A 23,650-nucleotide genomic window follows, 5' to 3' on the forward strand; every position below is an offset into this window, starting at 1 on the left:
TAGCAGAACTAACATGCGGTCCTGTCTGAAACTCATAGGCACCATAAATATGCTGTCCATTCCTGACCAGAAAAGCACCTGTAGCATGTGAAGGATGGCCAGGTGCACTTATGTAGAACTCAAAGCGGTAGACTCCTCTCACTGGTGCGATGAAAAAACCTGTGGAACATTTTCCAGTGAATATTAGTGGGAAATTCTTTGTTGCAATATCTGTCAACTAGGTTAAAGTAAAGATAGTAAAACATCTACATAAATATTTATGAACTTCAGTACCTGAGTTTGGGTTGTAGGCATTTCCAATATTTGCAACAACATTTCTGAAAACCAGAGTAGTCTCTGTGTTAAACGGTCCAGTATTTCCTCCGCCTGAAGCCAGCAGAGAGGCAGAGAAGGCCACCTTGACTGAGAGAGAAATACACTCAGTTTTAAGTGGGTATTAATTTGCTTGTTGTTATAATGCAGTCTGTTTTCACATGTACAAACCTTTTATCTCTCCCGTCAGAGCATCCACCTGGTTTTCTGTCACATTTGTTCTGGCCTGAATGTTGGTCAGTTCTTCTGACTGTGCTGAAATCAGGTAAATAAAAAACACACACATAGTGGCATGGAATTGATATGACAGTTTTTCTGAAGTTTGCATTTGACACTAAAAACATGCATTGTTGAAATAAATGACCTACTTTGTTGAAAATGCCTGGTAAATAAATTTCAATATACCTTGAACCTGTTTCTTCACATTTTCCAGACCAGTCTTTTGCAACTCCAGTTCTCTCATTTGAGCTGTTAGTGCTGGAAAAAAAAAGACTCAATGTTGTGACAATGTATAGGCAGACATTTCTATCCTAAATATATTTGAATATACCTTGAACCTGTTGCTTCACATTTTCCAGACCATTCTTTTGCAACTCCAGGTCTCTCATTTCAGCTGTTAGTGCTGGAAAAAAAGACTCAATGTTATGACAATGTATAGGCAGACATTTCTATCCTTCGTGTATAAGCTACTGTGGTGTGTCACTATTATTATTATTATTATTATTATTATCATTTTAAAAGGCATAGGTTCCTACTGCCATTATTTGTCTCATTCTCTTACTGCTTGACTTATTACTGTACCTTCGTTGTCTTTCTGTAAGTGCCTGATCTCCACCTTCTGTTCAGCCAACAAGGCGCTCATCTCTCTCAGCACAGCGTGGATGTCTCCTAGGCAAATGTGTCGAGGGTCCGAGGTGTTTGCTGGTCTCCTTCCTTGGGATTCAGTTTGCTCTCCCTGTGGAATAATTTCATTGTTGGACCCTTGGACAGTTTGAAGCTCTGCTGTGGAGAGAGAGCAGATCAGCAGCAGCAGCAGTGGGAAAAACATTGTCACCTCCATTCTCAGACTGGCAGTCTGTGCTTTGTTCTTCTGCACTAATCCCAGCCTTAAGTAGTGGTTTAACCTGATCAATCATTACCAGAAATGTATTATCAGAGAAAAACAACAACGTATTACTTAGTAAATAAGTAGGCTAATCTACAAAACATGAAACTGATACAGGAGACACGTGAGATATGGAGTATAAATTAAATTAATCATTACCAGAAACTGTGTCATATTTGTGTTGTAACTGGCATCTGTCCTTCATTGTCATCTTGAGAGAGGCAGGTAGGAAGTTAGGTAGGTAGGTAGAATATAGTTACTCTTGTTTTGTCACTTGTCTTGTGTTACTGTGATGGAGCATAGGAATCCTTGCACTTGCGCATCTGGGCATTTGGTTCGCTCTTGCATTTGGTTCATTCCTGGGATTAAAAATGAATTTGTAAAGTTCCATCTCATTTTGTCTTTCAAAGGCAGAGATAAGAGATTACCAAGACTTACAAAGAGAAGTAATAAAAATGATCTCTGTTCTTCCTCAATAAATCAGTCGAGCTGATAAAGTCTGCTGTTTGAAAAGCAACAACAAAATGCTACAATAAAACACACTGGTAGGCAATCAAGTCATAAAACATATGATATCAGTCTCAGATGACCTGAGTGACCTTGACAAGCCTAAGGTAAACCAAAAACAAGGAAACAAACAGCCATAATGAACGGCTTCAGACCCGTGGCACTAACACCTTTGGCCATGAAGTGTCTGGAGGAGCTGGTTTTAATGCACATTAGCTCTGTGGTTCCAGACTTCACTTCATAGGGTGGTGAGGATGGGAAAGAAGGTTTCTGTTGAGCTCACGGTGAGCACAGGAACCCCGCAGGGCTGCTGCCTCAGCCCCAAACTTCATGCACTTTACACATACGACTGCACTTCCACCCAGGACAACAACATCAGTATGCAGATGACACGACCATCAGAGGGGAGAATGAGTCTTCACAGGGATTTGTTTCATAGAATCACCATATGTGGGGAGGACAGTGACCTTGTGCTCAACATTGACAAAACCAAAGTTCAGTCAGACAACTCTGAAATGAGAACAAATAATTTATTGAGTATAAGCATAGCAAGCTGAAGCACAGCATAGTTAACATATTCTTGAACATGGTTGCAGCAGAATTGATTGTAAGCATTGTAAGCTGAAGCACAGCTCTGTCTCAGTTATTCGTTCCCTGAATGATCTGGTTTGCCAGACATTACAGGGAATGAAGCAGACCCCCCCCTCAGGGAATCAAGAGACAGAGCCCACAGGTGGATGCTGGGGAGGAGGTGGGTTTGCAAAACCTCATGGGCAGCAGCAGCAGCAGCAGCAGCAGCAGTGAGATGTATGCAGAAGCAGCAGCAAGGGCAGCAAAGCAGGAAATAGCAGCAGCAGCAGCAGCAGCAGCAGCAGCAGCAGCAGCAGCAGCAGCAGCAGCAGCAGCAGCAGCAGCAGCATAGCCAGGGATGAGCAGGTAAACTGGGGGGTTTAAATAACCCGTCCTATTTGGAGGAGGAGGGCATGTGACTGATCAGCTGATCAGGATGGGCGCAGCTTGAGTTGTCTGCCTGAACTAGCTCCACAGGCTTCACATCATAATTCAGTCTGGATTTCGGGAGATGACCCCCCCACCCCCACCCCCCCACCTACAGCCACTAACCACAAGAGGAACTGTGGTGTGGAACAGACTGACAGCTATAAGTTCCTAGGCCTCCACATCTCTGAGAGCCTCAGTTGGGCTTAAAACACTGCAACGACAGTGAAAAGAGCTCTTGCACTTCATCAGTGTGCTGAAGAACTATGACGCCGGCCCCTCATCCAAGCCTACAGAGGACTTGTGGAAAGCATCCTCACCAGCTCCATCACAGTGTGATACGGCAACACCACTCTGGCCCAGAGGAAATCACTGCAGTGAATCATTAAGCGAGAGTGTGATTGGCTCTGGCCTCCCCTCCATGGACACCATCTACACTCAGCATCCTGACTGAACTACAGTCAGTCATGAAGGTCCAAACCTCTAATGTTGGAGCTATTTATTTATTTGTAGTATTTAGTGCTGTTTAGTTTATTATTTAGTTTTGGTTATTCTCAATCAATTTACTTGATTTCATTATGATTAGATTTCTATTAGTATTCTAGTTTATTATTTGTTTACTTTAGGTGTTTCTTGTTTATTATTTGTGTTTTGTTTCATTTGGGCACGGTAGGAGGGCACCTGAAGTTATATAGGTAGGCTGTCGGTAGGGGACCAGCATGCACCTGGGTGGGCAAATGGGTTTTACCGGAGCGGGAGAGGCACAGGAAATTTCTTTGTTCTTTGTTTGCTCGCTTTTTGGTTAAATAAACCAAGATTTTTGTTGAAACTTGGCATTTGTTTGGACATCATGTTTTTCCCATCCGCGTACACTACAACCCATGGTGCAACAGTGGCCCTTTGATTAGTATAATTTGAAGTTTGATTTGATACTTTTATTTGTTTGACAATCGGCTGCTACATCTAACATAGGACAGTGATCTAAATGCACCATGGACTTCACACGCAGAAGCTTTTGGAACAGACCTCACAGTCTCCTGACTTTTCTGTTTTAAGAAGTTTACTTTCCTATCCTACTCTTTCCTATAACATATTATTTCTGTGATATAAAGATATGTTGCTGGCTTCTCTATCTTTTTGCTTCAGGGTTTGTTCAATATGGAAATTGTTTTTCTTTTCACTGCAGAATCAATGTACTCTCTATACTATATACACTCACAGATATCCTTACTTTAGGAAGATTTCCACATGACATTGTGTCTGTGCACAACACCAGATCCACAAAGAAATAATATTCTTAGCTTGGTTGTGCATGGAAACAAATCCCTGAAGTCAGGTTTCAACATCTGGCGGACAGTGTGAATCCAGAGGAGCATAGGCAGCTGTTTCAGCAGCAGATTGTGTCTCTGGTTTGGAATGTTCAGCAGTCCCACATAGGTGAAATATTCTGGTATTTGGCCAATTTGCAGGTAATGATTTAAAAAAAGGACTGGTTTAAACTGTGCCCATGTCTTTCTTTCAAACCCTCTGTCTCTTTTTCTTTTTTCTTTCTTCTACCCCTTCATCTGTATTTTAACTTCTTTCTTTATTTCTTTCTCTTTTTGTCTTTCTTTCTTTCACTATCTATCTCTATCTACTATCTATCATCACCCTCTCTCTCTTTTTCTTCTTTCTTCTACCCTATTTGTCTTTTTACTTCTTTCTTTCTTGATTTCTACCCCCTTTCTCTGTCTTTGTACTTCCTTCCTTCTTTCTTTGTTTTGTTTGATATCTATCTATCTATCTATCTATCTATCTATCTATCTATCTATCTATCTATCTATCTATCTATCTATCTATCTATCTATCTATCTATCTATCTATCTATCTATCTATCTATCTATCTATCTATCTATCTATCTATCTATCCTCTTCTCTCTGTCTTCCTCACTCTCTGTCCTATCTATCTATCTATCTATCTATCTATCTATCTATCTATCTATCTATCTATCTATCTATCTATCTATCTATCTATCTATCTATCTATCTATCTATCTATCTATCTATCTATCTATCTATCTATCTATCTATCTGTCTGTCTATCTTGCTCTGTCTACCCTCTTCTCTCTGTCTTCCACACTCTCTGTCCTATCTATCTATCTCCTACCTCCTACTCTATTTCTTTCTTTCTTTCAAACCCTCTGTCTCTTTTTCTCTCTTTTTCTTTCTTTTTGTCTTTCTTTCTTCTACCCCTTCATCTGTATTTTAACTTCTTTCTTTCTTTCTTTCTTTCTTTCTTTCTTTCTTTCTTTCTTTCTTCTTTGTTTCTACCCCATTTCTTTCTTTCTTTCTTTCTTTCTTTCTTTCTTTCTTTCAGACGGAGGACTACTATCATGCGGGACATGATTCAACAGCAAGCCAAACTCTAGTAAGTGCCGGAGTCAGGAGTCATCTTCGTAATACTCTTTAATAAGATGCCTTAGCTGCACTCACACAGAGTGAAACTGTAGAAAAACACCAAAATAAAGTAGCTACATCAACAACTTAAATTTACAGAGCTTTTCAACCACCACTGCAGCTAACTGCTATGCTACATATGCTAAATTATGATTTTTAAATACTTCGTGTTACATGAATTTCTGAGGTAAACATATTAAATTATAACGATGCACTTGCACTTTATATACACAACAATAATCAACTTACAGACGATGCGTTCACAAGCGCAAAGAAGAAGATGGCAGCAGATGAAGCACGCCCGATCCTTAAGGCGGGCTTACACTGCACGATTTTGCCACGATTTTGTCGTCCCAGACGAGTCGCAGCCTAATTTGCATAATCGTAGAGGGATCGCGGGGTCGTGAGCATAATCGGGACGTATGGTTAGTGAGGCTCTGCGTCACGTCCCGACGTCCTAAAGACGAGTCGCCGACCTCCCGATTAATTTCTGACATGCCAGAAAATTCCTCGTCGTGACGGACAATGTATGGGGTCCTACGTCACGATTCTGCACATACGACAAGTTTTTACCATGACAGATTGTTTTAGCACAGAGCACAGAGCCTTTATGAACCTGAATGTGATGCTGAACTTCGTCAGATAGAGTTAAAACGGGCAGACAGAAAGAGGAGGGACAGGGAAGTGACCAGCTGAAGTTAGACCACAGCTGTAGAGAGACAGGGTGACCGGGTGATGATCAGCAGCGCAGTCCGTGATGGAAGATCAGCCCGACAAATACACACACACTATCAGACAATCAGCGATTGAGGACGATTATTTTTTTTCTTGCCGTTACAGTATAAAATAGCGAGCCTACACACCAGCCACGTCCACTGTGCTCTGACTCAGCTCAGCTGACCTGATCAGCTGAACTTTTAAAGTGCAGGCCAGAGAGAGAACTAGTGAGGCTCCTCTGACAGCTGCAGGTGAGCCGCAGGTGAGCTACACGTCAGCTGGCTGGAGAAAGTAGCGCCGTCCTCTCTCTCTCTCTCTCTCTCTCTCTCTCTCTCTCTCTCTCTCTCTCTCGCTCTCTCTCCCTCTCTCTCTCTCTGCAGCACCGTCCTTGGAGGTGATGCGCGCTGTCTGTCTGTGTGTTTGTCGGTCTGATCTTCCACCATGGACTCTGCTATAGGAACCAACATCAGGAACCAATGTCAATTTGATGTTTACAATCGAGCAATTATAGAGCAGCACAAATCTCAGCGGCATCGCAGGGTAATCGTGGTGGGGAGCAATCGTAGAACGACGTGCAATTAGTGAAGGTCTGAGACTGATCTGAGACGTAGGACTGAAGAGGGACGCTCGTGCAGTTTGAGATGTGAACAGACGAATAGTCGTGCAGTGTAAGCCCGGCTTTAGCTTGCAAGAGAAACAAAATGGCTGCTCATCATAAGTCACATGACATAAATTAAAGGGACAGGCTATTTCCCGCTTAGAACGAAACCACTGCTAGGGGGCGCCAAACACTAGGCTACAAGAAATCAAACTTAGAGCCTGAGGCAGGACAACTACGACGAGGCCCCTCCGCCCCCCTGGCGGTCTCCGTACAGGTCGGCCAGCCTCCTGAACTTGGGCCCCCAGTCCCTCAGGAAGTCGTAGTTCTGCTCCGACTCCGACTCCAGCGACGAGGCCAGCGAGCAGAGCGACGCCGCCGCCGTCGACGACCGGCTGCTGCTGCTGCCTTCGAAGGCGAAGGTCTGCAGCGAGTCGAAGGGCGGTGCCATCAGGTCCAGGTCCAGGTCGGCCTCGGCCAGCCGGTCCCTGATGAAGTCCTGCAGCAGCTGGTTCTGGTTCTGGTTCCCAGGGTTCCTACACATTTGAAATGTCCAAATTCCACACTACTTTTTCCAGACCCTAATTTCCAGACTTCTCGGTAAAAGAAAATCAAATAATTCGTGATATTTAACCCTTGTGTCTGATACGGACAAACGTGTCCATTTTCATTTTTCAACTCTTGATTGTCTTGCAGTGGTTTGAGTTATTGCCATCAAATTTGGTGAAAAGCCATAATTTTTCACAAATTTTGGAATAAAATAAATAAATAATTGGGGCGTTACACTAACTACCCCAACTAAAAAAAAGTCACACTCATATTTTTTTCCAATTTTTTTTGACATGTCCAAGCCCGGTAAAATCCCCACCCAACACATTCAGTTTGCATTCATTGTATTGAAAATACCCCCCTTTTTGTGTGCGTTTTTAGCCATTTTTTTTCATAGGACCCTATATACCGGCATTTAAGGGGTTAAAAGTCTGAAATTAATTGAATATTTGGTATGGATCATTAGAGGAGTAGTAGACTAGAAGATCTATGCAAAAAAATCTGGAAAAAAATATGAAGGTATACTATTTTATGGCGTTTTCTCCGGGGGCACTTTTCTCTCCCAGAATCAAGGGTTAAGTAAATACCTGTAGACGTGCATAATATATAAAAAAGCAAATAATTTATCATTTGTTTTCATTATTCTGAATGTATATGCCATTATGCAACCAAATAATTTCTAGGAGATTGTAGCTATAGGTACAATAGCACATACACAATAATTAACCCGGATAACTTCAGATAAGACCAAACCAAGATAAGATAAATAAAATAAATATATTTCCATACAATAGTTTCCATTTTCCATACTTTTAAAGACCTGGAAATGTATAAAATCTAATTCCATACTTTCCATACTTGCGTGGGAGCCCTGGGTTGGACTGGGTTGGGGGCGTCGGGTGCCTCAGGGCCGACATGTCGAAGGCCTCGGTGTCTTCCTCGCCGCCGCCTTCGTCGTCGTAGCGGACGATGTTCTCTCGGATCTCCCGCTCGTAGTCGTCGTCCGTCCTCGGAGACGCCCCCCACCGCCGCCTCCTGTGGTGTCTGACGGCCGCCGTTACCATGACAACACCTGAGGAAGGAGAGAGGAGGAAGGTTAGTATATTTTCATTTATAAAACGGAAAGGTGAAATCCAGCGATCTGATTGGTTGTTACTAGCTACTATTCTAAAGCCTCTTCAACAAAGTGGATTTTCTCCTGATGTGTCCGTTTGAAAGTTTCCATTTTGGTGTCAAACTGTTCAGAAGAGATGTGGCTTGTGGAAAATGAGCCCAACATTTACTTCAGTGACTGTGGGGAGAAAGGACAGACCATAATCTGTGTTAACGTTAAATTGTCCCATTGGAGTCAATACACTCCAGGCTGCCTCTGGTCTCCCTAAAGGGGCGTGGCCGAGCAGAAGCCTAGTGACATCATACAGGAAGCTGACTCCTCATGGGGGGGCGGGGTTTATAAACCGTAATCGTTGATATCACTACTGATTATGAAATGAAAATCATTTTAACTTCTCTCTTTAAAGGGACATTGTGTAGGAATTCCTCCATCTAGCGTTGTGGTTGTATATCTCAAGCAACTCAATGGTATTTTTCATGCTGCATTCACGTGAAATTGGGCAGACGGCAGACGGACCTCAATGTTTTTGTTATTTAATCATCATCAACCAAAAATGTATCACTATATTATTAGTTGAACAATAAATCTAGCCATTATTTTTTGGCACAAGTATAAAATGTGGGGGGTCACTCTGTTAATCAACTCATTTTCACTCTATTACTGATAAATACTTTGACAATAAATGCAGAAACTACAATGTTTTAAATTGACATTTTACTGTGCAACAGTAACATAAACATAATAAACCAGTTACAGTTTAAAGGGACATTGTGTAGGAATTCCTCCCATCTAGCGTTGTGGTTGTATATCACAAGCAACTCAGTCGTATTTTTCATGCCGCATTCAGGTGAAATTGGGCAGACGGCAGATGGACGACAGCCGCTGCAGGTAACGGCATAAACAAGCCTCTACGTAAACAAGTGGTCCGTCAGCACGAGGCAAAACAATACACGTGACAATATGTTGTCATGGCGATGTGGTATTGTTTTACCGTCTTTCTCTGGACTTCTGTGACTAAAATGACATCTGGGGCCTCATTTATCAAAGAGGGTGTAAAACTGCTACTAAATTTTTGCGTACGGCGAAAAGACGAAAATGGCGTAGCTACACCCAAAATATTTACACCTTTTTCAGATCTATCAAACTGTGCGTACGCACAACTCTCCGCAATTTCTCTTTGATAAATCACACCGGACCCAAGAATGGTGCACACATTAGGGGAAAGTTTAGAAAAAGACCCAAATATATCCCATTTATAAGTATGCCTATTAATTATTTTTCTCATGTGAATTGGGTAAAATTTTTAACCTTTAGATATCTCCATGAAAATTACTGAGTTGATTACTTACATTAAGACAAACAAAAAATGTATTACAAGTTTTTTGAAATTCTTTGTTAACATGAGAACATTTGCATAAAGTTGCATAAATTCCACCGTTTTGACGGCACATGTAAAGGTGCTGTGGTGGTACCAGCTTGAAAACTGGAATGAGTTGACTCCATCGGTCAACCGACAAGAAACCACTTTAAATTTCCTTTTTTGGCTTAAAATTATGGTAAATGGTCTGTATTTATATAGCGCTTTTCCATCTGAAACGATACCCAATGCGCTTTACAGTACACATCACATTCACCCATTCACACACACATTCACACACTGATGGTGGAAGCTGCCATGCAAGGCGCGAACCACGACCCATCAGGAGCAAGGTGGGGAAGGTGTCTTGCCCAAGGACACTACGGCAGCAACCGGGACAGAGCGGGATTCGAATCGCCAACCCTCTGATCATTGGACGAACCGCCAAACACTACCAAATTACTGGACTATTTGTTTTTTTCTGAATAAAGAATTTCATCATCATCAAGGTGAGACGGTGTCTGAGTGAAGTCGCTCGTCGGCGTGCAGGTCGTATATGGGCGAGGTCGTACCCAGCAGTGTGAGGACACAGGCGAGGACAGTGGCGGTGGCGTTGAGGCCGACCGCCAGCAGCAGCGAGGACGCCGGACGGCGGCCGCAGGACCGGCGGCGTCCGTGTCGGTCGCAGTCGCAGACGGCGACGGACAACGTGTTGGTGCTGCTGAGGGACGGACGGTCGCCGTCGGAGATCACCACGGTAACGAGGTGGAGCCACTGATCCTGCTGCTGGAAACCATGGAAACCACCACTCAGCACCGACACCGTGTTGTCTGGGGAGACGGAGACAAGACTCATTCTTAAAGGTATAGTTCAACATTTAGTCAAATTTGCCCATCACCATAATCCCTATAGTCATAGCAGTAGGTTCGTTACCTTTAATTGTCGGTGCAAGCTGTTTTTAGAACGGCGGAGCAGAGCCGTGAGCTGCTCAGAGCTACGCTACGGAGGCTCATTATGGGATTTCTTGGTTTCTAACTCATCAAACTCATCAAATACACAATCCAACAACTCCACAACGCTCTGGTGGACAAGTTGTGAGCTGCACATTCACCACGCTATGAGATAATAACACAACGTTACCACACAGAGTTGTTTTAGAGGGAAATACAGAGACTGTTGATGAGAAACTGTCCCTGAAGGCAACGTGCATCAGAGGTTTTACATGAATTTCCCTCTAAAACAACTCTGTGTGGTAACGTTGTGTTATTATCTCATATCGTGGTGAATGTGCAGGTCACAACTTGTCCACCAGAGCGTTGTGGAGTTGTTGGATTGTGTATTTGATGAGTTTGATGATGAGGGAAACCAAGAAATCCCATAATGAGCCTCCGTAGCGTAGCTCTGAGCAGCTCACGGCTCTGCTCCGCCGTTGTATGGTTGAAGGTGAACCTTTTAAGGTGGACTGTAATGGTTGAAGGTGAACCTTTTAAGGTGGACTGTAATGGTTGAAGGTGAACCTTTTAAGGTGGACTGTACCTTTGTTGTCTCTCAGGGTGAAGTTGAGGTTCCCAGCAGCCTCGGCGGCCAGTGAGAACAGGAAGTGATGGCCGTCCTCTGGCTCGTCGCGGTCCACGGCGCTAAGAGTCTCAATGATCTGAAGGTCAAAGGTCAAACACGGCGTGAAGTCGTGAACCTTAAAGGGAAAGGCAAAGACCTTGAGGCACAGACAGACAGACGCGTCTACCTGTCCAGGTCTGCTGTCCTCACACACCAGCAGCTGATACTCCGTGGCGAAGGTCGGAGCGTTGTCGTTAACGTCCGTCACAGAGACCAGAACCACGGCTTTCCCCACCTGAGAAGGATCCACTGACACAACAACACAACACATCTGTCAGTCAGACACATCTGGTCCACACAGGAAGTACATTTATGGTTTTTACAAATCGAAAAAAGGATGAAATTGAACTTTCATTTGCAGGAGAGAGTATGGAAAGAGTGTCTGTGTTTAGGTTTTTGGGCGTTATCCTGGAGGACAAGTTGACATGGAAAAACCACATAGCATATGTAAAAGCCAAGGTGGCAAAGAGTATCTATATTTTGAATAAGGTTAAGTTTGTCTTAAGGTAATAGAGATCCCTCAAATTGATTTTTTATTTCTGCAGGTTTGTTGAACATGGCTGATATAATAGAATTACAGACCCTAAAAATAATGTTTAAAGCAAAGAACAGATCATTACCAGAACATTTACAAAGCTTGTTTAAATTGGAGGAAGGGGATAAAACAGACTGAAGCTTGATTTTAAACACACATTTGCAAGATTAAGCTTAAAACAAACGTGTATTTCTGTTGCAGGTGTAAAAGTACGGCATTCACAAAGCAAGGAACTGAAAAGTTGTACAAGTATGTCTCAGCTTAAGAAAATGTTTAAAAAAGAAAAGATAAGTATCTACAAAAAAGAAGGAGAAAGAGAAAAAGAAGGGAAAAAAAGAAAAAGATAGATAGACGAGTGGTGTCTACCGTTATTTTGTTTGTTTTTTTGTCATTACTATGTTTCATCATCTTTAATATTTTGAAACAGAGAATAATATTGGTGTTGAAGTAAGCCAATGACATTTGTAACAACAGAGAGGAGCAGGTATTATAAGTTTTCTTCATCCTGCTCCTTTTCATTCATGGTGAAAATGCGTACACTATGTATATGTGCAACTATGTGAGAATGTATACCATGAATGAAATAAATCGAAAAATGAAATGAAATGAAGTGACATCAGCTGACACACATGAGGAACCAGACTCACGGCTCTCGGTGGCGAGGACGGTGATGTTGTGCGAGGCGCTGGTCTCTCGGTCCAGAGGCCGGTTGGTTCTGATCAGACCGGACCGGCTGTCGATGGTGAAGAAGCTCTGCTGGTCTGAACGCTGCTCTATGGAGAAGCTGCAGCACAGACAGAGTCACCGACAGAGTCACAGACAGACCGCTATGCAGATGCGGTCACCATAGGCGGCCTTACCTATGTGCGGTCACAGACTCGACCCCTGATCCGCTCTACAACCACTGATGCACGTATCATGCCACACCGCGACGGGACTAATCGCTCCTAATTAATAATACGGCAGGAAATATCAATAAAAACGTAGGCTTAACTTTGAAAACGGCTCGCAAACTATCAATAGACCCTTGTTTTCCTTCTCCCAGTATTATTCCTTTCAATCACTTTCCTCCTCTTTTCTTTTTTCCATCGGGTTGAAATGCCTCCAAACAGGCGATCTATGAGTAGCCTACGTCCTAACTTAACAGAGAAATAAAACACAGCGAGAGCACAACTAAAATGTGATATTATTGGCAGCTTATTTACAGATTTTACTAATGGAGGAGACAGCTGTCTGTCTGCTGCTCCAGCACCGCAGCACCGACAGGATCAGCACCTGTAGACGTCTGTCTGTCCGCATGTCTCGTCCTTTCCTTGTCCTAGGTGCTGAAATAATGCTGAGCACTTTGCTCTCATTACTTTTGTTGCCAATTTAAATTCTGAATATTGTTAAAGCCTGTAGTTTTTGATTGTGTTAAGATTCCTGTTCATGTCTGAAAATGTAATGATTTTGCTTTTTGATGAAAACCAACTTCAGTCCTCGTTTTTTCTGCTAAGTCCTGGTTTCTTGCCCTGATAGTGATTTGGGATGCATGGATAGTGCGTTTACTGCGTCCTTTCAGGGTTTAAAGCATCAGCGACACATGGGCATATAGCTGGCAAATAATGTGATGTTTAACAGGGTAGAGCCTCATATGAAATATTGAAACGGGCCCCCAGATGTCTAAGGCCGCCACTGACGGTCACAGACGTGTTTACCTGACAGGACTCTCGGTTCTGTCGGGGTCGCGAGCCGACACTGACCCGACGTCGGTGCCGACGGCCGCCGCCTCGGACACCTCCATGTGGCTGACGGCCGAGGAGAAGACCGGCGCCTCGTCCACATCTTCCACCAGCAGAAGCACCGTCGCCACGTCGCTGAACGGACCCGCGGACAGGAAGCGCGTGTCCACGTAGCGGTTGGACGCCTCCACACGCAGAGTGAAGCTGGATTTGGTCTCAAAGTCCAGAGCCTGGATGGAGCAGAAGGAAACCGGTTTAAAGGAGGGAAGAAGGAGAGACAAAGGAAAGATGAAGGAGGGACGAAGGGGAGCCGAAGGAAGGAAGAAAGAAGGCCGAAGGAAGGAAGAAGGAAGGCTGAAGGAAGGAATAGGGAGGGCCGAAGGAAGGAAGAAGGAGGGCCAAAGGAAGGAAGAAGGAAGGCCGAAGGAAGGAAGAAGGAAGGCCGAAGGAAGGACGAAGGACGGACGAAGGAAGGCCGAAGGAAGGAATAGGGAAGGCCGAAGGAAGGAAGAAGGAATGCTGAAGGAAGGAAGAAGGAAGGCCGAAGGAAGGAAGAAGGAAGGCCGAAGGAAGGAAGAAGGAATGCCGAAGGAAGGAAGACGGAAGGCCGAAGGAAGGAAGAAGGAAGGCCAAAGGAAGGAAAAGGAAGGCCGAAGGAAGGAAGAAGGAAGGCCGAAGGAAGGAAGAAAGAAGGAGGGCCGAAGGAAGGAATAGGGAGGGCCGAAGGAAGGAAGAAGGAAGGCCAAAGGAAGGAAAAGGAAGGCCGAAGTAAAGAAGAAGGAAGGCCGAAGGAAGGAAGAAGGAAGGCAGAAGGAAGGAATAGGGAGGGCCGAAGGAAGGAATAGGGACGGCCGAAGGAAGGAAGAAGGAGAGGTGAAGGAGAGACGAAGGAGGGATGAAGGAAGGCCGAAGGAAGGAAGAAGGAAGGCCGAAGGAAGGAAAAAGGAAGGCCGAAGTAAGGAAGAAGGAGGGCCGAAGGAAGGAAGAAGGAAGGCCAAAGGAAGGAAAAGGAAGGCCGAAGTAAAGAAGAAGGAAGGCCGAAGGAAGGAAGAAGGAGAGGTGAAGGAGAGACGAAGGAGGGATGAAGGAAGGAAGAAGGAAGGCTGAAGGAAGGAAGAAGGAGGGCCGAAGTAAGGAAGAAGGAAGGAAGATGGAAGGCCGAAGGAAGGAAGAAGGAAGGCTGAAGGAAGGAAGACGGAAGGCCGAAGGAAGGAAGAAGGAAGGCTGAAGGAAGGAAGACGGAAGGCCGAAGGAAGGAAGAAGGAAGGCCGAAGTAAGGAAGAAGGAAGGCCGAAGGAAGGAAAAAGGAAGGCCGAAGTAAGGAAGAAGGAGGGCCGAAGGAAGGCCAAAGGAAGGAAAAGGAAGGCCGAAGTAAAGAAGAAGGAAGGCCGAAGGAAGGAAGAAGGAGAGGTGAAGGAGAGACGAAGGAGGGATGAAGGAAGGAAGAAGGAAGGCTGAAGGAAGGAAGAAGGAGGGCCGAAGTAAGGAAGAAGGAAGGAAGATGGAAGGCCGAAGGAAGGAAGAAGGAAGGCTGAAGGAAGGAAGACGGAAGGCCGAAGGAAGGAAGAAGGAAGGCTGAAGGAAGGAAGACGGAAGGCCGGAGGAAGGAAGAAGGAAGGCCGAAGTAAGAAGAAGGAAGGCCGAAGGAAGGAAGAAGGAATGCCGAAGGAAGGAAGACGGAAGGCCGAAGGAAGGAAGAAGGAAGGCCGAAGGACAAGGGACAAGGACGTCCCCAGCTGACCTGACTGGACAGACCATAATACCAAGCCCTCCAGCTGGTACAGTGTGTTCAGTCCTTCGGGTAATGGACCGGTACCTTGTGCAGGACGACCAGTCCTTCCTGTGTGAGTGGGTCGGTGAGGACCCTGAAGGTCCCCGGTCCGTCCCCGTCCAGGACCCTGTAGTCCATCTCAGCGTTCAGACCCAGGTCCAGATCCACAGCTTTGATCCGAGCCACCACCGACGACACCGCAGCCGACTCTGGAACGGTGACCCGGTAGCTCTCTGTGGGGGACAGGGACATCCTGAAGGTCTCAGGGTCTGAGGGTCTATCTATCTATCTATCTATCTATCTATCTATCTATCTATCTATCTATCTATCTATCTATCTATCTATCTATCTATCTATCTATCTATCTATCTATCTATCTATCTATCCTATATACATACAAGGTGAGACTTACTGCGAGGGAAGTGAGGGGGGTTGTCGTTGACGTCCGTCAGCGTCACGGTAACGGAGGTGGTTCCTGACAGACCTCCCATCTGACCAACCATGTCTTTGGCCTGGACCACCACCAGGTACTGGTCCTGCACCTCCCGGTCCAGACCCAGGTGAGCCGTACGCACCACACCTGGAGGACAGGGAGGACAGGTAAGACTGGAGGACAGGTAAGAGAGGTAAGACAGGTAAGACTGGAGGACCTCAGAGAAAAACGTGCTGACACCAGGCTTTAATCATGTTTATAGAGGATGTAAAGTGGGTGATTTTAACATGGGGGTCTATGGAGAATGCTGCTTTCTGACACCAGCCCCCAGAGGAAGAAGAGGGGATTGCAGTTTGTTGAACGAGGAAGTGACTTCACTTCTCAGACCGACAACTGCCCCCTTGGTCGACGCGGGTTTTTTAAACGCTGGGGGAACAGTCCAGACAGAGCATGAACCAGTCGCCCCGCTCTCATCCGCGGTGCAAGAAACAGTGTCTCCGCCCGCCGCGGCGTGTGAAGTCCATCGGCCGAGGAGGACAGCCAGTCTGCCGCCGCCACAACACGTTGTTTTTGGTCGGTGTTGTTTGATCTTTTGATCCCAGTCTGGAATGCGAGCAGAGCTTTGTTTTGGTAGGTGATATGAGACGCAACCCGCGTCGCTTGCTGAGTCGTTTGACGCGGGTCGTCGCGGCTCGGTGCCTTTCCCACTGCCACCAAAAGACGATTGTTAGCGGGTTTAAACAGGTTTTTTGGCCAGTGGGAAAGGGGTATGGGCTCTATGCACAGCTCCACTACTTCCTGAATTTAAGGCAGCTCTTATATTTCCTGCCTGACATTATTGGAAAAACAAACCCACATTCCTGCTGCAGAGACTAGACCATCAGATTGGGATTAAAGGTTCTGCCCTAAAATGCTTTAAAGCAGAAGTAAGCGATCCGGTGGTTTTGGCTAATGCTGCGTTCCAGGCAGGCTTTTGAAATCGTAAATTACAGCTTCAAGTCACAACTTACGACTTTGTAGCGTTCCAGGCAACCCACTCGTGTTTCTCCGACCTGTTTTACCTGTGAAAGTCACTATAACGGCCACTCGTAACTTCTGACCCGTGAACTCGTACCAGATCGAACTGGTACCACTTCACAGGTCGGAAAAACACGAGTTACGAGTTTCCTTGAACGCACCATAACAGTCCTCGTCGCTACGTCACCACATTCACGGCGTCCCTTGGCTGCACACACAGCCCTGCATGCCGTTCTCTCTCCTCATTGGATAAAAACTGTAGGATACGATAAATGTTTTCTCTTCGGCTCAGAGCAGAGCAGAGGGACTGACAGACCCGTGTTTCGGTCCAAACACTCTATGTAAGTGATTGCTGTCGGAAGATACAACTATTTAAGACTTATATTAACACAAATATATCACTTACTTCTGCTTTAAGTCATATTTATCTGACAGGTTTCAGTTTGTTAATGTGAATAACGACCATTCAGAGTACAGCAGAGTTACGTATGGGCTCCTCTCTCCTCTCCTCTCCTCCTCCTGGGGTTTCTCCTGGTTTTCCCTGTTACAGGGTTTTCTATGGAGTTTTTGATGGGATGTAAAGCCCTTTGAGACAGCAGCAGCAGCAGCAGCAGACAGTGAGTGACACTATCCACATCACAGTTCAGTTCATGGTCGCATGTTTCTCACTATGCCAGTCATGTGACTAATGCTCAGCCGTTAATACACAACGCTTAAATACACACAGCATTTAGGGCTTCATACACACACACACACACACATTTTAATCAGATTTGCCTGCAGCAGAACGATGTGTTAATTCACCTCTAAAAACCGTGAACGTTTCAGAGGGGGAGGGGCAACGGTCTGAGTCTGAGTCGTTACAGTCAAGTGAAAACATCTGGTTCCTGTATTCAAAGCCAAAGTGCACGTGACAACATGACATCAGTCGTCGTGTGTGTGTTCAGGTGAGTCCAGGTGAGTCCAGGTGAGTCCAGGTGTCCCTCACCTGTCTTGGGCTCCACAGAGAAGTACGGCTGACCCTGCAGGATGCTGTAAACCAGCCGAGCAGAGTTCCCGTAAGTTGGATCGTCAGCATCCGAGGCCACCACGGTCAGGACGGACGTACCTAACAACAACAGCAAGCTCATATCAACCTGAACATCCAATAATGAATCAATTTATTTAGAACAAATGTGTCTAAAATGACAAATACATAAATAAAACGTATCATCAAATCAAAATATCCACAAATTTGAACGGCGTGTTCACACTGGGCGCGAGGCAAATTTTTCGCGCGACCAGATTACATACAAAGTCAATGTACAGACGCGAATGGACGCGAATTTGTGCTGGCAGCGCGAATGAAGCGAAAATGCGAAATTCGCCTGTTCGCCAGCGAAATATTTGCGCGAATGCCGCGAGTAAAAACAAATATTCCAGCGGGCAAACTCGAGCAAGTAGAGTGAGGCGAATATTTTACTCGCGCCCGGTGTGAACACACTGTTAGAGGTTGTCATGGAGAAGAGGGTGGGGAGGAAACTCTGGTGCGTTCTGCACAATAAGGACCCACTCTACGTTTTACGCCAATACTCGGCCGTCAGCGGCTGTAACTAGGAGCAGGGCCGTGGTCGTGGCTCTGGTTGTAGTGAGCTAGGAAGCAGTGGTAGCCGCGGATGCTAACCGCTAACAGCTAGCGGGGCTAGTAGCTCTACTACTCTGCTGCACGGAGCTACACCTGAGCTCTGTCACTGGCTGGAGAGAAAACACAGACTCTCCACCCAGAAATGTCCCGTGCACAACAAAACATCTGTGACTTGTCTCTTTTAAGTTGTGTTGTGAAGCACTTTTTAAACTTGTGCTTTTAAAGGTGCTAAGTTATATAAATAAAGTTATTATTATTATAACATAGCAGAAGACCAAAATGCAGAGATGCCACCACACAAGACTAGCCCATATGATTAAGCTGGATTTCATTTGTATAAGTCTACCATTTATTTCCTCTAGATTGTACCTTTCAAATATGATTTATTGGTTTGCCCTGTAAAAATTAACCAAATATAGGCAACATCCCTCAAACTGATACAGAGAGTAAAGCAGAATAGTGGTATTGAGGTAATAAACCTGATGTGGGAAGAAACTCTCTTATCACAACTGTATCAAACATCATATCGAACCGAATCTCTTTGTAAATAAGAAATATCATCATCAAATCGCATTTGAATCGCATCGCATCGTGAACAGGAGTGAATCGTATCGCATCGTATCGACGGGAGCTTCAGTGAATCGTTAATGTATCGTATCGGTGGCAGCGTATCGAGATGCGTATCGAATCGGCCTCATTGGTGGAGATATACAACCCTACTTCAGTGGGATTAATAAAACCAAACAACCTAGGGGGGCGCTCCTGGTCCTGGTCTAGACTCACCTATGGGGGCGCTCTCGGGCACCCTGGCGCTGTAGGGGCCGTGCAGGAACTGCGGCTGGTTGTCGTTGACGTCTTGGACCTTGATGGTGAAGTGGGTCTCGGGCTCTAGCGGTAGCCCGGTGCCGCGGTCCCGGGCCTGGGCCCTGAGCCGGTAGAACGGCTGCTGCTCCCGGTCCAGCCGCCGCGCCGCGTGGATGTCGCCCGTGGCCTCGTCCAGCGTGAAGACGGACGCCGCTCCGTCGCCGCTCAGCACGTAGCGCACCTGACCGTCACCTTTATCCAGGTCCGAGTGGAGCTGCAGGGACACCGGGGACTAGTTAAACCACCAGAGGAGACCAGCTGAGGACGAACTAGACTACCACAAGGACCGGGGACTAGTTAAAGGGATAGTTCACCATCATCAAATTCAAATTTCACTCATTATCTATAGACGAATCTCCTTGTTGTTTCCAACTACTTCCTGGTAGAAAACCAGCATGAGAACAATAGTGACGGACGAGAGTTTCGCTATATATATCTAATTTTTCAATTTTTTTTTCTTGCACCGGATTTTTTTTTTCTTTACCTGACTTTTTCTTTTCTTGTGACGGATTTTTTTTCTTTTTTTACTTAACTTTTTTTTTTTTTCTTGCGCTGGATTTTTTTTTTCTTTTTTTACTTAACTTTTTTTTTTTTCTTGTGCCGGATTTTTTTTTTCTTTTTTTACTTAACTTTTTTTTTTTTTCTTGTGCCGGATTTTTTTTTCTATTTTTACTTAACTTTTTTTTTTTTCTTGCGCTGGTTTTTTTTTTGGGGGGGGGGGCTGGCCCGAATACTCCTTCGTACAATATAGATCAGTGATCAATACATAAAATAATAATAAAACAAGAAGAAAGAACCAACCTTCCCCACGTACAGCGGCTCGTCTCCCGTGAACTCCTCCAGGATGAAGAACTGGTTCCACACCCAGCTCCTCCTGCTCCTCTGTCTGGGGACACCAGCACCTCCTCCTGCTCCTCCTGCTCCTCCTCCTCCTCCAGAGTTCAGGGCTGCAGCGCCACAGACCGACTCCTCCCTCAGCAACAGGACGGCCACACTCAGAACACAGAGACGCTCCATCTCCATAGAGACAGAAGTCGTCAAACTGTCCCAATGTCTGACATGTCTGTAAAAAAAACAACAACACTAGCTAACATTAGCTGTTAAAGGGGTTGTTCAACATTTTGTCAAATTGGCCCATTGCCATAATCCCTATAGTCATAGCAGTAGGTTCGTTACCTTTAATTGTCGGTGCAAGCTGTTTTTAGAACGGTGGAGCAGAGCCGTGAGCTGCTCAGAGCTACGCTATGGAGGCTCATTATGGGATTTCTTGGTTTCCCTCATCATCAAACTCATCAAATACACAATCCAACAACTCCACAACGCTCTGGTGGACAAGTTGTGAGCTGCACATTCACCACACTATGAGATAATAACACAACGTTACCACACAGAGTTGTTTTAGAGGGAAATACAGAGTCTGCTTGATGAAAAACTGTCCCTGAAGGCAACGTGCATCAGCGGTTTTGCATGAATTTCCCTCTAAAACAACTCTGTCTGGTAACGTTGTGTTATTATCTCATAGCGTGGTGAATGTGCAGCTCACAACTTGTCCACCAGAGCGTTGTGGAGTTGTTGGATTGTGTATTTGATGAGTTTGATGAGGGAAACCAAGAAATCCCATAATGAGCCTCCGTAGCGTAGCTCTGAGCAGCTCACGGCTCTGCTCCGCCGTTCTAAAAACAGCTTGCACCGACAATTAAAGGTAACGAACCTACTGCTATGACTATAGGGATTATGGCAATGGGCCAGTTTGACTAAATGTTGAACTATCCCTTTAACAACAGTAAACAAAAGTTAACTAGCCTACTATAAACAACTTTAAATACAATTTTACAACTTTAATCAACATTTAACCACAGTAAACAGCTGCATGTGTTGGATTGACGCTCTGCTGTGTCACCAACATGTTAATCTGATTAAATCTCATAAATCTGTTTAAGCTGATAAAATGCACAAATCACATCTGAACAAATTCACATTCTGTTTATTATATAAATAATATATGATGCAGTTTATCATAGAATTGATTATATTCATATGTAATAGAAGCGTTCATAACCCATGAACAGACTGAATAAGGCAATTTTATTACTATAGTATAGCCCGTTTTTACCACCAGTTTGTCTCAAAGGGCTTCACATCCCATCATAACTGACTATAAGCAGCAGTCTTACCGTGCAGCAGCTGATGCCCCCCCCGCCCCCCTCAGGCAGGTCCCAGTCCGCTGATCACTGATCACTGATCAATATGAGTTAATAATCAGCTCAGATTGATTATTGACTAGAGGAAAAACCAACTTTCTTCTTGGTCTCGGTCTGTCTGTTAGAGAGAAGCTGTTCACTGTGACAGAGGAGGAGGAGGAGGAGGAGGAGGAGGAGGAGGAAGTCATAGAACTGAACAAAACTCCTCCCCCTGGGTGTGTGTGTGTGTGAATGAATGAATGAATTTTATTTATTTTCGAACATGTATAAAAAATATATGTAACTATTTGTACATACAAAAGAAAGAAAAAGAGGAATAAAAAATAAAAATAGAGTCAAGACAAACACTGCACATTGTTTGAAAAAGGAGTAGGAAGAAGTACAATAGCCTACTTTTTTAATACTTTTTTAATTTCCCACCCCATTTTAAAGCAGAAGTAAGCGATCCGGTCGTTTTGGCTAATGCTGCGTTCCAGGCAGGCTTTTGAAACCGTAAATTACAGCTTCAAGTCACAACTTACGACTTTGTAGCGTTCCAGGCAACCCACTCGTGTTTCTCCGACCTGTTTTACCTGTGAAAGTCACTATAACGGCCACTCGTAACTTCTGACCCGTGAACTCGTACCAGATCGAACTGGTACCACTTCACAGGTCGGAAAAACACGAGTTACGAGTTGCCTTGAACGCACCATAACTTCCTGTCAGCCGATGGAGTTAGCAGCCCCCGCCCTCGTCATGGATCTATTGGTCCTCGTCCCTACGTCACCACATTCACGCGCATCCCTTGGCTGCACACACAGAGAGGACTGCCCCTTTATGCCGTTCTCTCTCCTCATTGGATAAAGGTTGTAGGATACAAGGAAAGTTTTCTCCTGGGCTCAGAGCAGAGCAGAGTGACTGACAGACCCGTGTTTCAGACCAAACACTCTATAGAAGTGATTGCTGTCGGAAGATACAACTATTTAAGACTTAGATTAACACAAACATTCACCTTACTTCTGCTTTAACTGTTCTTCAGTTAGTAACTACACAGATATCCTTATAACTACATAATACACCTATATAAATATATACACTTCATAAATATCGATATAAATATATCATTACAAAAATATCCTTATAAATATAAATTTTTAAATATATATATATAAACTATCCCCATAAATAAATATATAGCTACCATATACTAAGTTAGTTAGAATATAACAATCAACCCTGTTCTATAGATAGAATGTGAGATAGATGTGTGTGTGTGTGTGTGTGTTTCTACATCAGTTGTTCCTGTTGTTCCCCGAGGAGCTGCTGCAACATCTGCCCCCCCCCCCCCCCCCTCCCCCCCCCCCACACACACACACACTCTCACACACACACACACACAACATCAAACAACAGGTCTGAAGTCACTATAACAACTAAACTGACTGGACTTGTTGAAGCTGATTGATTATTGGTTATCGATCTGGAAACGCTGATGTTTTTTTTTATCCCCGTTGGTTTATTGATCCTCCATCTGATCTAACCCCCCCCCCCCCCTCTCCACACACACACACGCCCCCCCCCCCCCCCCCCCCCAGAGAGAGCAGAGAGTCTCAGGTGTGTGAACTCTCTCCGCCTGCAGCTGATCTGATCTCAGGTGTTCACAGGAGGAAGTGAATCATCTGCTGCTGCAGGCGCACACACACACACACACACACACACACACACACACACACACACACACACACACACACACACACACTTTACAGTAGACTATGGGCTGTCAAAACGAACTTCGCTATTCCAATAGAACTCACTTTTTTTTTAAAGGAGCATTATCACAAATACAGCAGTACTGGCAATAAAATAAAAAAACAGAAATATAATATGCAATAAAGAGGTCGAGGGGAGCCGTAACTATATGTGTAAGGGCCAATAAGTTAATAATTTAATGGCAATAATTTAATTTAAAACAGTTCAAATTGATCATGATAATTTCGTGTTAAATGTGTTACTTTAAAATGTATAAGTTGGTAATGTGTACATGATAAAAAATGTTCTGTGTCTTTAAATGTTTTGCTCTGATGTCATCTTGCAGCTGTAACTGTGATTGGATGTAACAGTTTTAGTTTTGAGTCGGATAATGGTGGAAGCTACACAGTCTTTTGACCGTGCGTCAGACATTGTAATTTACCTTCAA

At 44.6% G+C, this 23,650-nt stretch overlaps 1 protein-coding gene across 1 annotated transcript; it reads right to left on the minus strand.

Annotated features, from left to right (window-relative positions):
- Positions 1-6,906: 6,906 nt before the first annotated feature.
- Positions 6,907-20,290, minus strand: LOC311000045 (cadherin-7-like; the record flags this gene model as incomplete). The annotated part of the gene is made up of 13 exons (XM_083990680.1): positions 6,907-7,185; positions 7,306-7,313; positions 8,083-8,292; positions 10,264-10,521; positions 11,228-11,345; positions 11,436-11,557; positions 12,491-12,627; positions 13,541-13,794; positions 15,381-15,568; positions 15,748-15,915; positions 17,774-17,893; positions 19,193-19,487; positions 20,075-20,290. 13 exons carry the CDS (start codon positions 20,288-20,290, stop codon positions 6,907-6,909), a joined length of 2,373 nt encoding a protein of 790 aa, XP_083846806.1.
- Positions 20,291-23,650: the final 3,360 nt, after the last annotated feature.

The sequence above is a fragment of the Trachurus trachurus genome, assembly GCF_905171665.1.
Source record: "Trachurus trachurus genome assembly, chromosome: 17".
NCBI lineage: Eukaryota > Metazoa > Chordata > Actinopteri > Carangiformes > Carangidae > Trachurus > Trachurus trachurus.